Source organism: Parasteatoda tepidariorum, chromosome 4 (assembly GCF_982258835.1).
Source record: "Parasteatoda tepidariorum strain Cologne lab strain chromosome 4, Ptep-v5.0, whole genome shotgun sequence".
In the NCBI taxonomy this organism is placed as follows: domain Eukaryota; kingdom Metazoa; phylum Arthropoda; class Arachnida; order Araneae; family Theridiidae; genus Parasteatoda; species Parasteatoda tepidariorum.
The window spans coordinates 29,040,592-29,059,257 of NC_141758.1; the positions used below are offsets into that span (position 1 = coordinate 29,040,592).

General features: G+C 31.9%; 1 protein-coding gene across 2 annotated transcripts in view; it reads left to right on the forward strand.

The window, feature by feature from the left end:
* The window catches only part of LOC107441602 (rhotekin-2), a 105,410-nt gene that overhangs the window by 18,336 nt on the left and 68,408 nt on the right, over positions 1-18,666 (forward strand). Inside the window, exon 1 of one of the 2 annotated variants that reach the window (XM_016054929.5) lies at positions 15,718-16,923. The exons of the other annotated variant lie outside the window; for it this stretch is intronic. Coding sequence (XP_015910415.1) covers positions 16,783-16,923 — 141 coding nt within the window. The 5' untranslated portion in view covers positions 15,718-16,782. Of the gene's footprint in view, positions 1-15,717; positions 16,924-18,666 lie in introns of those variants that run through there. 2 annotated transcript variants of the gene reach the window in all.

Here is an 18,666-nt window from a genome sequence, read left to right on the forward strand (position 1 = left end):
AATTAACCCATTTTGTTGTAAAATTGCAGAAACGCTACAATATATAGACTTGTGCAGCGATGGCTCAGAAGATAGAGCGTTTGCCTACCAATGAGGCGAATCGAGTTCGAATCCCAGTCGATACGAATTCCGCATCCGTCTTGCACCGACCACAGTGCTGATCCTCAGTGGTAGACGGATCATGGGTTAAAGTCCCCTTGCCGTCTATCTAACCTTGGAAGGTTCTCGTGGTCTTCCTCTCCATGTAACGCAAATGCTGGTCTGCTCCATCAAAAAGTCCTGTACGAAGGTATATTTCTCCCATTACTCGATCCAGGAGTTTCCTTGTCTTCTGGATTGGGTTCAAAATTGCAAGGCTACGGAATAGTCGTAAACGCATAAAATTGGGTTGGCTGTTCAACGACGGTTCCAAAATAAATAATATATATATATATATATATATATATATATATATATATATATATATATATATATATATATATATATATATATATATATATATATATATATATATATATATATATATATATATATATATTTCCATAATTTCAAGAAAATATTTTTTTAGAGGTAGCATAGGCAAACTGTACAGGGCTGCCGACTTCTATGCCTTTTGCAAAATATTTTATAGAGTGGTAAATAATTAGAAATTAAAGTTTTCAGAATTTTTGGTAATTTTGCCGGTATTTTACAACCTCACTATGAGAAAGCTAGAACAAAGTGGCGTTACATGAGCACCCTTGAATTTTTTTAAAGTTATGGTGGGGAAAGTAAATTTAAATCAAATTTACTAAACCAAGAATCACACATTTCGACGTAAACTTAGCTACCACCAGATTAATTTTTCAGAAAAAAAAACCGCACGAAGCTGACAGTTTTCTGTCTAGCAGTGATGCCAACTGTTTCACTTTCTTTGAAAATATTAATAAATTGGAAGAGAATTAAAAAGTAAAACTTGTAGAATAAGGTATAATCTCAACAACTCTTTAGAAGTCTCGCCACTCGATCGAGTTGAGGTTAAAGAGGATCTTTGCTACTCGCTTTTATCTTCTGCTCTTCCACGACATGATTGAGTTGGATGCTGGATATTGTTGCAATCTCGGTGTTTGACTCAAAGCACCACTAACCGATTCACCATAATCTAAAAGACATAATCTGAGAAGACATAGATAAAAATAATACAAGTCATAAAATGAAAAAAAGATAGGGTTGGAGAAAACTCCATTGTCAAAAGTTAAGATAAGATGATTTTGCACAAAGTTATATTACATAGGGGCTTTGAATTTTTGATACGCCGTGGTGGAAAAGTAATTTATAATTAAATTTACTTAACTAAAAATAATTAAAACTTCACTACTACTAGGAAATTTTTTTTTTCAAAGCAGAGCAAATATGCATCTCAGGTATGGTATAAGAATTTTGACAACTACTAGACAGTTAATGATTTCTTTAGACATATAAGATGTCCGACAGTTGATAAAAGTTTCATCAGAATTCTATATGCTTAACACGTTAGCTGCTTGATATGCTACTTACGATTTACAGGAATGCCAATTTCTTATCCTTTTCATAAAAATTTATTCTAGTGGTAGCTAAGTTAATGTATTAATTTTTATTCACTTAAACTTATTATCTCCATCATTACATATTAATAATTCAGAAGTTCATATGCTACAGCCGCCTAAAGATATAGGAAGTGGTAGTAGCAACTTACTTAAATTTTTTTCAATTTAATTATTGAATCGTAACTACCACTATGATTTACATTTTAAACTATTCTTATTGCAACCGGAAACATTCTTCGCAAATCACCTTTCGTAAACTAAACGAACTATGATGGAAAAAGTTGCCAATGTTAATATATTTTAATTGAGTTCAACTTTCTACTAGCCACCAATTCTTACATTTTTAGTTATTATTGTAGTAGATTAAAAAAACAACTTCCAACAGTCTTGTGTCGAGATCAGTTTTAACTGGAAGCGACGTATATAAATATATATAAGGAAACTCATTTAACACTTTCATTCGATTTATAAAAAATAACACAGAAGAAAAAAAACAATTAACTTTAAGACGATCTCGAATTATATAAAAATATCTTTCTGTTTATTTATTTATTAACCTCACAATCTCAAACAAGTTTTTTTTTTTTTTTTAAATAATAATAATTGCGTTTTACTAACAAAACAGCTTTTGATTGTTTACCTTACCGTATTCAAATTCAATCCAAATGTCTTCCAAAAGTAATTTTCTTTTCTTCTTGAAGGTCAAGTGAGGTCTGGATCTCGTTAAATCACTCATTTATGATCTTTTTCCCTTTCTCTTTCGTTTTCCATTATTTAACAGCCTGGGGACGTCTTTTGGGATGTTCTTTTAGCCGCGGCGACATTTTGTGAACTTAATTCAGGTCATGTTGTCTGTAAAAAGAGGTGAAAGGTTTGCTGCGGGTTAATTTGCCGAACGCATACCTTTTAATAAAATTAATTGACATATCTGTTGTGGACAAGTGGTTATTATTTAATAGATTAGTTTTAATCTGGGTTGCAGTTTTTATTTTTTCTTTCCTTTCGTTTTTGGCGTTTAAGAGAAAGGAAAGTTAATGCGCCGCAAATAGATTTCCCCGCTTAAATGTCAATAATGAGGTGAAAATTTTAAATTTATTTTCACTGCTATTTTTAACTTCCTAATACGAATAGGGTTTTTTTTTTTCATCATAAAACCATCTATGATGTTTATATCCCAATATAATATATTAAAAAAAAATAATCAAATGCAGAAGATATTATTTAATTTTAATGAAGTTGTTTAGAATTCATGCCGAATCAACGTTTTTCTCAATTTCAAAAACTAAATGTAGTGCAGGTGAAGAGCTTGCGGCAGTGCATTAATAAGCCACATTTTTAAATTATTCAGGAAAGCGCTTTTTTATTTTTATTTTTTTTAAACATTTCTAATGATAAGTTCAATGATCTTCCTGTAGGTAATAAAATGCTTCTTTGCAAAGAGCTGTTACATAGAATGAAAAATAATTCTGAGCAATTGCAAGGGGCTTAATTGGAAACACTATTATGGAGCAGTTAGATGTGCAAATAACATCCTTTTTTATAAGAGTGTGACGCATCACTATATTGCCCAAGATTTTCAACTATTGTATGAATTCTTATGATAAAACATTTCATCCCATTAATTTAGATCAATTTTACAAATCTGAGGGTTTTTTCTTAATTGATATCTGATTCAAAATTGTATATTAATGCATTTGATATTTTATGTATATATATATTTTATGTATATATATATATATATATATATATATATATATATATATATATATATATATATATAAATATATATATATATATATATATATATATATATATATATATATATATATATATATATATATATATATGTAATACAAAAATTAAATACTTTTGTATTAATAAAAGAATTAAAACTCTTTCGTTTTCATAAAATGTCTTTGTTAAAGAATAAGCGTAGAGAGATTCTATTTTGGGAATTCAAGGCTGAAAACATACTGAAATATAAATAGATTTATATTTCAAAGGAAGAGTTATTTTTAGAATCGTTCCCTTTTTCAATACCATATAAGGAAGCAGAAATGATTTTCCTTAATGCGTAAGGATACAAGGAATGTACGAATGTGCCTTTTTACTTCTAATCTATGTTGGTATAAAACCTAAGAACGCATAGTTTTGCGTGTCCTTTTCATCATAATGTGATCCTGATAAGCTGTGCCGGAATTGTCCGGAGTCTTGTCCACTCCCCCTCCTTTGCAGGAGTGGGGACGTGACTGTTATCGATACCAGCTATATTTAAATAAACCTGTTTAGAACGTATGATGGCTTAAGACTGCAATTATTTCAAGCTAAATACAACACTGATAACAGGGTTGGAGCCCTGTTATTACAAGCCGGCAGCATAGTTGCTTGCTGAGGAAATCTTTGGACCGGCTGACTGCTACGTTGAAATTTTCCATCAACCCCGGAGGAGAAAAAAATCGGCAGTGAAAAAAACGTCGAAGGAAGGGCGATTTCCACCCGTACTACTTGTACCTCGTCGCGCCTGATGCTGATGTACTGAAACCAGTGAAAGTATCCCATCCGATGACCCTACAATTCCATAGTGCCTCTAAGTTGGAAGAAACATCAAACATGGTAGTGATTCGACACCGAGTGATCCTCAAGTTGTGTGTGCTCAAGTTGTGAAATAAAAAGTGAATGTGCGCGAATCTTAATCATGGATATTCATGAATTGCTACGATTCAAGTGCGCGAAAGAAAAGAAAAAAAAAGTGATATATTTTTTCTTCAACGATATAGATGAAGGTCAAAAGTGTAACAAATGGAAAGGACTGACTGTAGATATATTTTTTTTTCTCTCGTTTTTTTTTTTTTTTTCTTTCTCAATGTTGTGTTTAAACATTTTAGTAATATTAGATATGAGTAGTAATCTAAATATTTTATTTTGAATAATGAAATAGAGTATTATTAAGAGTTAGCTTGTATTTCTTGTGTTTAAATATTTTTTTATATATATAAAATATTGATATAATATTGTTTAGTGCATTTAAAATGTTTTTTTTTCGAAAAAAAAAAAGTATGGTTCAAACGTCAATTAAACTAGTGACGGAAAACTAAATTAAGTTTTTTAAACTTTTGTTTCCTAATTAATGTTTTAGATTTAACCGCATAAAAAATTAAATTTTTCAGAACTTTCTTTTAAACCTAAAAATGAAGAGTTTTCAAATAAACTTAAAGAAAGTAATACTTCTTTTACTTTTTCGGACTTGGTCAAAACTAAAAATTCCTATTTTAAAAAATGTGAAACCCAAACAAACGGACAGTTAACACTTAAACAATTTGTGAGACTCCCTTATTACGATAGGCGAAATTGTTTAATCAGTTAAGTTTTATACTTGATACTGATTTACCATATGCTTTAGTAGGGTTGTAGACTTGCAGGGATTTTTGTTTGTTTATTGATTGTGTCGGGCCAGTTGTTATTCTATTTGGTAAGAGACTGATCATCTCTGTTAATTCTAAAAGTGACAACTTATCTTTGCACATTAAACAGCAGAATTCTCAAAATGTTAAGGTTAAAAATGGTGAAAAAGATGTTTCAAAAAAAGTAAACATCGAAAAAAGAAAAGAATGATGTTTCAAAAAAGTAAGCATCGAAAAAATGAATGTTAAGGATGTTTCAGTAAAAGTAAACATCAAAAAATAGAAAGGAAGAATGTCCAAAAAGTTCAAATGATTCGAAGATAGATCTATGTAATGGATGCGTTCATTATCAGGTTAATATCGACGAAAAAATATGTAAAGGGTAACAAAAACAAAAAAATAAAAGGAAAAATAGGAAAAGGAAAGAATGACCAAGAAACTGATTACAAAACAAAATAAATGAAAAGAAATTTAAGTAAACAAAATTTTGAAAAAGTACATGTATCAAAGCTTAGGAAATATCACAAACCACAAATGTTGAAATTAAACTCTGAAAAAATGACACTTGTTGTCCAGTTCATTTGCATAAAAATTTTGTATATTTTTGTGTGAAAAATGTTTTTTTGAAAATTTTAGTAGAATAGTTTTATAAAAATGTTTAATATTTCTTTCTGTTTAGTTACTAAATACATAAATTGCATAATCATGTTTTTCATATTTTTGTCATTGTAAATAATATTTTTTCTTCTCATAATTGAAAAGATGTTTGTAGTAAGGAAAAAGGAACAATCGTACCAACCTAAAAAGTTTAAATTTAATAGTTTTCTAAGTTTTTTTATTTTTTTTTTGGCTCACCAAAAATTTTTTTTGGGGGGGATGTAATACAAAAATTAAATACTTTTGTATTAATAAAAGAATTAAAACTCTTTCGTTTTCATAAAATGTCTTTGTTAAAGAATAAGCGTAGAGAGATTCTATTTTGGGAATTCAAGGCTGAAAACATACCATTGAAATATAAATAGATTTATATTTCAAAGGAAGAGTTATTTTTAGAATCGTTCCCTTTTTCAATACCATATAAGGAAGCAGAAATGATTTTCCTTAATGCGTAAGGATACAAGGAATGTACGAATGTGCCTTTTTACTTCTAATCTATGTTGGTATAAAACCTAAGAACGCATAGTTTTGCGTGTCCTTTTCATCATAATGTGATCCTGATAAGCTGTGCCGGAATTGTCCGGAGTCTTGTCCACTCCCCCTCCTTTGCAGGAGTGGGGACGTGACTGTTATCGATACCAGCTATATTTAAGTAAACCTGTTTAGAACGTATGATGGCTTAAGACTGCAATTATTTCAAGCTAAATACAACACTGATAACAGGGTTGGAGCCCTGTTATTACATATATATATATGTAGGATAAAGGGGGTGAAGCGAGGGTTTCTCAAAAATAAAGAAGCTGTGCTAAACTTAATAAAAATATATATTAACAATAATAGGCAAGTAAGCTACAATTTCCACTGGCATCCTCCTCGAGCCAGTCATTCTAACAATAATGGTGTACTTGTAAAAGAACAAAAGAATGTAGACGTATGTCTATTAATGTCCTTGGTTTCAATCACGTGATAGGATGAATGCTTCGTAGATTGGATCTGTATTCCACACGGCCGTCCTGCTCTTCACCGACCGCGGTGACCACCTTCTCACCAAGAGACATGTTTGTTCCAAAGACATTTTCTGAAAATACACAAGAAAAAAAAGAACAGTACAAAAGCAAATATTTCAAAACAATTGGCTATAAGAAACAAAAAAAAATTATTAGTTTTTTTTTTTTTTTTTTTTTTTTTTTTCAGTCCATATGGTTCCTCAATTTCCCCAGATCTTCATATGGTCTGCAGCAGTAGAAGTCATATTAGGACCATCGTGAGTTCCAAGTTTTCTGACATTGTATCTATCGTTGTTGTTCACCTTAGTAACTTCATAAGGTCCGTAGAATTTTGGTCTCAACTTGAGTCCTGTACCGAACTGCGTTCGTTGAATGGCAACGACATCCCCTTTCTCATACTTGTGAGCTTTCTTCCGCTTTTTGTCATATGTTCGCTTGTTTTCCTCTTGAATCTTATAAATGTTGACTTTAGCGTTGTCACGAATCTCTTGTCTGTTACACATTATGGTGTTTTCATGTTCTTCCTTCAATATTTCCAAAAGCTTGTCATCTTGTTTTTGTTTCATTTTAATGCCAGTGAGCAGTTCAAATGGCGAGTATTTGGTACTTCTAGATGTAGTAGAGTTTAATGTTCTTTGTACTAATGGTACGTATTTATACCATTTCTCTGGATCGTTTATGGATAGTTTTGCTAAAATGGGAATAAGTGTCTCGTGAATTCTTTCAATCATTCCGTTTCCTCGTGGGATTCCAGTTGTGATGGTAAGATGAGTAATGTCTTCATTTGCACAATAGTCGCTAAATTCTTTAGAAGTAAACGCGGCACCTTTATCGCTAATCAGTCTATTAGGATTTCCAAAATTTGTTTGTTGTAGGTTTAATTTCTGAATGGCATCGAATGATGATGTAGATTTTACAGGATAGAGCCATACGTATTTTGTGAATGCATCTACCACAGAAAAAATATGGTTGTAGTTTTTATTGGTGGATGGCATTGGACCAATAAAGTCAATGTGATATGTGTCTAATGGAGTTTCACCTTTTGGAATTGGGTTTAATAAACCCTCTGCTTTTCCCTTTTTCCTGTTTACTAAAATACACTTAACACAACTGTTAATTACATTTTCTACGCACTGTCTGATGTTTGGGAAAAAATATTTATCTTTAACAAGATTTTCTGTTTTGTTTACCCCATAATGACCTAATTCATGAGCATTTTTTACAATTTCTATTTGCATGGTCTTAGGGACCACTAATAAATCTCTATCGTTAACAATTTTGTAAAGAATATCATTTTTCACAAAGTAATTATCCTTTTTACCACAGTTAATTAATTCCTTAATTGTTGATATAAATTCGTCCTCTTTTTGGGCTGTTGAAATTTTAGGTGTTATTTCAGGGGTTTCAATAATCATTATTGGATAACGGCTTAAGGCATCAACGTGACGCATGTGTGTCCCTGAGCGATGAATTATTTCGTATTCAAATTCTTCTAGAAATAATGCCCAACGAGCTATTTTAGGGGTAATTTCTTTTTTCTCCATAGTTTTTTGGAATGCCGAACAATCGGTAACAATTTTGAATTTTTGTCCTAATAAATAAATGCGAAATTTCTGTAAAGCTGTTATGATAGCTAAGACCTCTAACTCGTAACTGGAATATTTTTCTTCCTGTACTGAGGTTTTCCGACTCATGTAATGAACTGGGTGGAATTTTCCATCATCGCCCTCTTGCAATAGGATTGCTCCGTAACCAAGTTTAGATGCATCTGTATGCAATTCTGTTCTAGCACCCTGTCTAAACAAATTGAGAACTGGGTTTGTTGATAATTTTTCTTTCAATTTTTGAAAAGCGATTTTTTGTTCTGGTCCAAAAATAAAATTAGTGTCTTTACGCAATAAGTCGCTTAATGGTTTTGCAATATATGCATATCCTTGAATAAATTTACGGAAATAACTTGTAAGGCCTAAGAAACTCTGAATTTGCTTGATATTCTTAGGTTCAGGGAAATTTGTAACTGCTTTCGTTTTTTCCATTGAAGGTGTAATAGTACCGTTTTCGATTATGTGTCCCAAAAAATTAACTTTAGTTTTTAGAAATTGACATTTTTCGAAATTTATCTCCAAGCCATATTCTGAGGCTATCTTAAAGATTTTTGTTAAACGCTCTAGACCTTCAATTTCATCCTTCGCTATTACGTCTATATCGTCCATGTATATTACCATAATGCCTTCATTAATTAGATCTCTGAATATGTGATTAATAAATCGTTGAAATTCGGCAGGGCTATTAGCTAAACCGAAGGGCACTTTGGTAAATTCATACTGACCATTGGTGGTGACAAATGATGTGTATTTTTGACTATCTTCATTTATTTGTAAGTGAAAAAATGCGTTTTTAAGATCCAGTAGAGAATGAATTTTTGCCTCGCTTATACTATCTAAAATATCATCTAAGACAGGAAGGGGGAATCTATCCTTAATTGTCTTTTTGTTTAACTTACGATAATCCACGCAAAGACGCATAGTATCATTTTTCTTCTTACACAAAACAATAGGGGAAGCAAAATCTGAATTACTAGGTTTAATAATACCTTTTGATAACCATTCCTTTATTTGGGAATCAACTATTTGTTTTTCAACATATGGTAATCGACGAGGTTTACAGTAAATTGGTGTATCGTCTGTTAAAATTATATTCATTTCTAAATTACTTGTTTTCACTTTGTGAGGCTTATAGTTTTGGATAAGATTAAATACACCCTGTTTAACATGCTCATTTTTGATATGATTTAAGTGCATAGTATTTATATTCAATTGAAAACAATTAAAAATATCATCATGAAATTCAAATAAAAAGTTGTTATCATCATGCAAAGTATCACATAATAAGGAATTATCAAAAGACAAGGAATCATTTAAACACAGATCGTTTTTCTTGTTTAAAAGTAAACATTGAGATTGAGAATTTTCCTTTTGCAATAAATCTCCTGCATAAGCATTTTGATCATTTATTTTTTTTTTCGAAGTGTTCGAAGTTGTTTTGAATTTAACATCTGGCGAATCTGAAATTTGACACTCGAAAAGAAGAGCTTTTACTTGAGGGATTATGACGCAACACATCGAAAGTTTATCGGTTACTGCGAACGGGATGCATAATTCACGTTTAATGATGTTTTGACTTGGGAGTGAAATTGTAAGAGAATAAGTTTTCGCTTTAATTATCTCTCCAAAACAACTTTTTAATTCAATTGAACTTTCTGGGATACGATCTTTCAAATTTACATATTTGCTATTTATAACACAAATGCGTGAACCCGAATCTACTAAACAGTTAATTTTTCGTTCATTAACGTTTAATTCAATAAATTCCAAATTATTTACACATTGTTCATTGATTGAGTTTTTACTTTCGATTTGATTAATCTGATTTGGATTAATTTGTGAAGGATTAGTTTGGTTTTGAGTTTCTTTAAACTTCCTGTCGCAGTTTTTTGCGAAATGTGAATTCGCACCGCAAATGTAGGAGTTTCTAGTGTCTGGCAATTTATCTGTTCGTTTAAAAGTGTTTGCCCTATATCTTTCTTGATGAGTGTTTTTAGGAGAATGAAAAGTGCTCCTATATCGATGTTGATTTTCTGTGTGGTTGAATGTTGACTGCTGTTCATTTTGCGATTTTCTTTTTGCCGTAAAGTAAATATCGCATTCTTGTGCTAATTCGAGAGGCTTGAACCAACCATTAGCCTGTCTTACGCCAATATGGGCGGATGTGTCTCTGTCTAGTGTTTCATATATTTTATCCGAAATGATTAAATCACATAATGTTTTAAAGTCATTTACTTCTCTCAGACGTAAATAATACTCAAAAGTTGAACGAATTCGTGTTGCAAATTGAATGTGTGATTCATCAAAATTTTTTCTTTGGTGGCGAAAATTAAATAGACACTGTTGAGGGGTTATTTGGTTTTCTCTTAGAATTAATGATTTAAGTTTTTCGTAATTTTTTAATTCCTCTTCTTCAATGTATAACAAGATGCTGTTTGCTTTTTCACCTAGCATATTAATTAAGATTTCAGCTTTAAGCCTCTCATTTATGTTTTTCGTATTAAAAGCTCTTTCCAACGATGAAAAAAATTGAATAAAGTTTTCAGGTTTCGATGGAACTGGAAGAGATAGAGTTTTAATGCTATGAATTAGATTCTCAATGTTTGTTTGAGGTGTATCATTTATTGTTTTGGGAGGGTCAATTTCAAATGCTTTGTTTTTCGCCTCTAATAAAAGCATTTCTTTCTCGAGTCTTTCTAATTTTAGTTTTTCTAACTCAATCTGAATTTCGCTTTGTTTTAGTTCCCTGTCTGCTATTTGTACTCTTTCTTCTACGGCGTTAGTTATCAAATTTTTGACAAATTCAGAATCATTCTTAAATATTTCGGAACATTCAATTTTTTCTTTTAATTTAACGATATTATCGCTGCTGACTGCGATGCCTCCTATTTCCTCTAATACTTTTACTAGGTCTTCTTTCTTTGAATTTTTATACATTTTTAAAATTGAAAATTTCCTACCTTGTTTGAAGAGACTCTCAGTGTCCAATGGTAATCCAATGTTTCGTTGATTCAAACCAGATTCGTATCCCTTTTCGTATCCAAGGATTTCACACTGCACTTCCACGGAAAAGATGACTGCACTTCTGCTTCACAAAATAATCCAATAATTTCAGGATGATTCGAAAGTTTCATGAAAGTTTCTGGATCAATTCTGTCCTTCGCGACAGATCCGGTTATTGCTCAAATCGCGATCCACATTCCCGTGGACGAGCCCCCATTTGTAGGATAAAGGGGGTGAAGCGAGGGTTTCTCAAAAATAAAGAAGCTGTGCTAAACTTAATAAAAATATATATTAACAATAATAGGCAAGTAAGCTACAATTTCCACTGGCATCCTCCTCGAGCCAGTCATTCTAACAATAATGGTGTACTTGTAAAAGAACAAAAGAATGTAGACGTATGTCTATTAATGTCCTTGGTTTCAATCACGTGATAGGATGAATGCTTCGTAGATTGGATCTGTATTCCACATATATATATATATATATATATATATATATATATATATATATATATATATATATATATATATATATATATATATATATATATATATATACACTGGTTATCATAAATTAAGGAAAATTCACAAAAATCGCGATAACTCAAGAAATTACACATGGAATTTTATGAAACTTACCCACAATATACAACACATAGTAAGGTATTAAACAACATAAAAAGAAATTATCAGACATTAATAGTAGTATAGAAATTAGCACATGTATAAAATAAACAAATTGGAAGTATCGGTTTGCAATAGAAAAAGTACCTTTAATATGGAATATGATTGCCTCTAGAAGCAATACAGCACAAACAGCGATGTGTGATGCTTTCAATTATGCGGTCTATCAGTTCAATAGGAAGTGAGAGCCATTGCTCTTGTAAAGCAGTTGCAAGCGTGGCAAGGGTCTGAGGGGGCGGATTGATGGCAGATACACGCCTCCCTAGAGCATCCCAAACGTGCTCGATAGGATTCAAGTCCGGGGATCGAGCTGGCCACTCCATGCGAGTAATTGTTTCCTGTTGAAGATAATCATCAACAATGCGAGCTCTGTGTGGTCTTGCATTATCGTCCTGTAACAGGAAGCAATCACCAATTGCCCCGGCATATGGGCGCACATAAGCATCAAGGATGTTGTCTCGATAAACCTGAGCATTCACGGTTCCCCTTGGAAAGACATGGAGGTATGTGCGCCCTCCTAAGGATATGCCTCCCCAAACACAGACACTGCCTCTTCCGTATGCATCTCTTTCACGGATGTTTGATGGATGATAACGGGTCCCAGGTTCTCTCCATATCAAATAACGTCTACTGTCACTTTCTAGACTAAACCTGGACTCATCCGTAAAGAGAACAGGCCTCCATTGATCTGACGTCCAGTGGACATGTTGTCGGGCCCACTGCAAACGGTCTCTCCTATGGCGTGATGTGAGCGGCACGCAAATGGCTGGTCGTCTCGCATACAGACCACCTTCGTGGAGCCTTCTGCGCACAGTTGACGTTGACACCAACCTTCCGGTGGCTGCAGCAAGAGAGGATCTAAGATGTGTCGGAGTAGCGGTTCTATTCCTGCGTGCACTTAATGTCAAATATCGGTCATCGGCACTGGTCGTAACAGTTGGCCGTCCTTGACTGAACCTCCTAGATGCCGAATCTGTGGTTTGAAATTGCCTCCAAAGTCTATGAACCACAGATGGACTCACATTTAGCCATCTGGCCACTTCTGATTGACTCTGCCCTGCCTCTAGTCTCCCGATGGCTCTCCATCGTAGTTCTTCAGGCAAATGATGCCTAGAGGTCATTATTACGAATTGACTATCTCAGATTTTCAATGTCGCAATCACAGTAAAATTTGTGTGCTTTCTCTCAAACTTGGACTTTTATGCTCCAGGCAGATGACGTAAGCCGAGTGCAGCGCCACTAATTTGCATATTGCAATTTTACTCAGCTACTCTTAGTGGACAACATATGCAAATTTTGCACGGTTTGGCTTACTTTTGAAAGAGTTATCGCTATTTTTGTGATTTTTCCTTAATTTATGATAACCAGTGTATATATATATATATATATATATATATATATATATATATATATATATATATATATATATATTGTTAACACTAAGCTTTAATTTTATTTAAATTGAAAAGAAAATGATTGGCCACTAGATGGCAGTAGTCATTATGTGGAGATACACAGATGATTTTGTAACAGAGGGCGTAGGAGTGCACACCGAGTAAGCCTGATGTGTAAAATAATGTAACAACTTAATGTCTGTAAATATAGTTCTTGTAAATAAATTATTAATATATTATAATTATTTAACTATTACTTCCTCCTCCCCCCAACCGAGCTATTCGACATCTGGTATAGTCCAACAATATATGGATATATATACACACAGAACAAAAGATACAGATATATATACAGAAGAATATATATATTCCATACTGTTACCTTACCTACCACTTTAGCTTTAAAAAAAACACTCCACGTTGACTATAGACCAAATAAACTACCTTGTTTCTGCAAAATTAATCTTAACAATCTGATCCCCATTCTTCCATTGTTTTCTGCTTTGAAGAAAACAACATAATTTTTAAAAACGCTAGGCACAATTTAGGTAAAAATATTGTGAATACTATGTTCAAGCAGGAATTTTTATCGGTGTGGGAGCCCGATTCATATCCAGAAAAATTTTGTGAGACCTCATAAGCATTGCCCAAATCTGACGAATGCGTGAAACTGTCAGCTGATTCACCTGTGCCGTAATATACTATTGCTATTTGAAATCATTAACTTGTGAAAATATTAAATAAGTTACAAGCTAGTAAATATAATGGAATAATAAAAATCTTATATTTATTTTTATATTATTATATGTATATATTTCTATGTATTTTTATTTTATATAATATTTGGTAATTGCAAAATTATAATAATAAGTTAAAGAAATATTAAAAGTGATTAAATTTTTGATGACCCCTCTGAAAGTCCTGCGACCCAAATGGTGTCGGGACCTTAGTTCAAAAATCTCTTTGTTAAAGTATGCATTTTGTAACCACTTTGATAGGGGGAGAAGCGAAAAGGATCTGTAATGGTATTTGAACATAAAACCGATGTAATACGCAATTATTTAAAGTAACGGGTATTAGTAAGTAATTCATTCAAATTTATAACTGAGAAATAAGTTTTCATGAGCAAATAAAAAAAAATCATTACAGGGAAGAAGAAAAAAACACAGGAAACATTTTTAAGATTTTTATATATTTCGTGGGTTACATTTTGAGTAGCACGCTTATTATTATTTTTTTTTTCGTTTGTTCGTATGTTATATTGTTAGATTTATGAAGACATTATTATTATTTTATTATTATTATTTTATTTAAATATTTACCTATTATATTAAGGTTCATAAATTTATTCAATTTATAATTTATATTGAAAGCAATGGAGTGTTTCTGTAAGAGATTAGATGATGCCAAACATAAATCTTAACTCATATATATAAATTTTTAAAAACATAACTTTTACCTAAATAAATGCGTAACATTTACGTAATAAATGCAACTTTTTTTCGAAAGTTATTATTAAAAGTCACGTTCACAGTTAAAAAATACTTCGCAGTTATTTCTTCTTATTGATTCACAGAATCTGGTTACCCCTAGGCAAATTTTATTTTTTCAGGGAAGTCGATTATTTTTTTAAATGTTTTTTTTTCTTCATATTAACGGCAATTAACGTATTAACAAAGCGCTTCGAGCATAAAATAATAATAATTGCACATTTCATTGGCAAAAAAAATTTTTTTTTAGAAATTTCTTCTTGAAAAAAACAATGGATAAAAACGATGAATGAAAACAACAATGAAAAAAAAAAACAATCACGGACGCTGGAGAATTAAACTTCTGAATTCTTTTAAAAAATCTTAGAGTAAACTTTGCTCATATACCTTATGACTACATGAAACACCCATATACCTATAAATTTTTATCATTATTTAGAACTAATCACAAGCATGCATTCTGTTTTCCTTTTCTCCAAAAATCGATTCTCGTTAAGAAGTAAATTCATCGCTTTTTTTCCATTTTAACTTTGAAAAGAGTTTCCGGTATTTGTTTTTCTTTTCAGAATTTTCGAAATCTGAACTAATAATACTATTGAGACTTTTACATGTTGATAAAGAGCATAGAATAAAAACGGCAGATTTCAAATGGATTCTAATTTTGAAATGTATGAGAGAAAACTGAGTTATTATACATTTTTAACGTATCAAAAATAAAATCCATTTAAATGTTATTGTTTCTGTTAAATTTCTTGTATGCAATATATATATATATATATATATATATATATATATATATTCTTTTTCATAATTTGAGTTGACTGAATTATAAAACATTTTAAATAAATAAATATGTGAGGAATTATTCCATACTTTCGCACTTCATTGAATCAAACTGATTCCATCTTCCCCCGCACAAGCTACTCTGCCGCGTTCGAGTTAAAACTATCCATCTTTTCTGATGGTGTTTCCCGTGGGTATGACGTCACACACCGACCACCACTGGCGTTGCCATTGGAAACAGTTGCAGATGGCTTCGCGCCGGATTCTATCAGCTGTCTTTCATTTGCGGCTCTGAATGTTGTGAAAAGTGAAACGCTTTTCTCTCGTGTCAAAGAACTGATAATTGGGAGAGAAAAACCGGCGTGTTTTTAATTCAAAAAGAAGATAAACTGTTGAAGGAATTGGAAAATCGTGGAGGTACAAAACATCGTCTGCTGTTGAGTGTAAGCAAATCAAAAGTGATGCAATTCTTGTGAAAACAAATCAACGTGTTTTGTGAAAGCGCTTACAATGTGTCGTTATATATTTAAAATCTTTCTTTCGTGAGTGTAGTTTAATTATTGTTATTGATGAAAACTTTCTATAAAACGAATATAAAGAATCGTTTGCATAAAATTTAACGAAAGCAAAGAGTTTGAATTATCGTCTGCAAACCGGTCGTCCTATATTTACAAACTTCCTCCTTGCTAAAATTTTATTTCCTGTTGCTGAAAACTTTTATGTTAAGCAAACAATGATATAAGAAGAATTTTCCATATTGTTTGCATAAAATATACCACAGGCAAAAAGTTTAAATAATCGTTTGCAATCGAAATTACAATTGTGCCGTTATTAATGAAACTTTATGTATGTCACTGCAGAAAACTATGCAAAATGAATGAGAATGTATGAGGAACATTTAAAATTGTTTACATAAAGTATACCCCCAGCAAAATGTTTTAATAATCGTCTGCAATCGAAATGGTTATATCGACTTTTGTTTGGAAGTTTTAATTCTAGCAATTCTTAAACAATATTTCTTAGTGAATAAATGCCAATCATTAAAAAAAGTTTGTTGTGGGAGTGATTTTGTAATCGTACGCAGAAATCAGAGAACCATCTTGGAATTAAAACGATAATTACTATTCGTGTGATGATATAAAAGTTACATGAATTTTTAGAGGTGCTCTCCAATAGATCTTTTCGATCTTCAAAAATGTCGCAACTTTTCGGATCGATGCGAAAAAGTCGATCTGCTTCTTCCTCTACGTGTTCGTCACCGTCCCCTGCTCGTCTGAGTGAAGGTAAAGGGGAATTAAATATCTACTTTATGAAGCAATTAGCAAAAGAAGCAAAGGTAGGAATTTTGAAACAGTATTTTAATATACGGTGGTTTTTATTTTATGAAATTTGCATACAGAATAGAACTGATTATAACTAAAGTTTCTTTAACAGATACAAAAAGTTTAAAATTCATTTTGTAATACCATAACCATAATTTATTTTAAATTATTTAATCTTCACTTTTTCGAAGAAAAAAAATTCAAATTCCGACGTAAACCGAACTTTTCCCTGGGCAAAAACAGGTCTGCGAAGTTTCTACGCTTTTCGGAAAGATTTTGTCCAGTGGTAGTTTAGTTAAAGTTTCAATGTACAGTTCTTTGGTTTGAAGAACAAAAATATATAATTAGAAAACACCTTGTGCATTATAACAAAAAAAGCATTAAGCTTGACAGAAACCAAGAGAGCACAATGGTATAATTTAATTATGAATTAATTCTAGTGATTTGTTGTTGTTCGTCAAATTTTGCACCATGTTTGTCAAATTCTGCTTGATTACGCCCTAACGCTTACGTAATTAGTAAAGTGTAACTGTAAGTTTACTTTTTGGTGACAGTAATTTAATTATGACCTTTTCATTCATGGCAGTGTCAGATCTGACTCGACATAAGACAGCAAAAGATTATTTTGTGACAGTCACTGTCTGATTTATCATGAAGTCTAGGGCCCCCACATTGTTGGGGGGCCCCTAAATGTTGCCAATAATTATTTTTCGTGTATTTCCTTAAAAATTGTCTATTAGTGCAATAAGTTTACGACAATTGAAATAAGTACAATCTTAAATTTGCTAATGAATTATAATTTACTTGTGTCGTAAGTAATTTAAAAAGAATTCATAATTAAACATGTAAATTTAGTTTAAAGTTACGACCAGAGGGACTCACAAAGTTCTGTGCCTAGGAATTGTGGATTTCTTTATGAGGCCCCCACATTTTTGGGGGTCCACTAAATGTTGCAAATAATTATTTTTTGTGTTTTTCCTTAAGAATTGTCTATTAGAGCAATAAGTTAACAAAAATTGAAATTAATACAATCTTGAATATGCTAATGTATTATAATTTACTTGTGTCATAAGAAATTTAAAAACACTTCATAATTAAACATGTAAATTTAATTTAAAGATACAACCAGAAGGACCCTCACAGTTCTGTGCCTAGGGCCTCTCGATCTCTAGATCAAGCCCCAGTGACAGTAGTAATTTAATTTGTTTTTTTTTTATGTACTATCACTATTTTTTTTATTAACGTTCCTAAACTGCCATACTGTTATTAAATAATGTAGTATAGTATGTGTCTATTTCGTCTTTAAAATTTAGTTTTGCTTTCATTATTTTGAATAATCACACGTCACACGGTAATCACTTAGTCTTTAAATAAAATATATCTCAGTAAAACGTCCTGCAGTGGATTGATCGTAAGAACACGGTTCCCAGCAGAACACCGAAGTCAAGCATCACTGGCTCGGTCAGTGTGCTGGGAGTGACCACTTTAATCAGCCTGCGTAGGGACCGAGGATCCTCGTTCAACTGTTCTACCGTAAAGTGCTCGACCTATCTCAGCAAAACATCTTAATAATAAGAAGAAAAAATAGTCTCCAGATTTTACTAAGTAAATGAAAAACGTTCATAATCATAATTCATTCCTTCTTTTTCCCAATGGGCGCCTAACGTCTAGTCATCCTGTTCCAAAATATGATCTCTTTACGGAAAGGTCATAAAACATATGAGTTGAGTACAATGAAAACCAGTAGTGTGATTTTA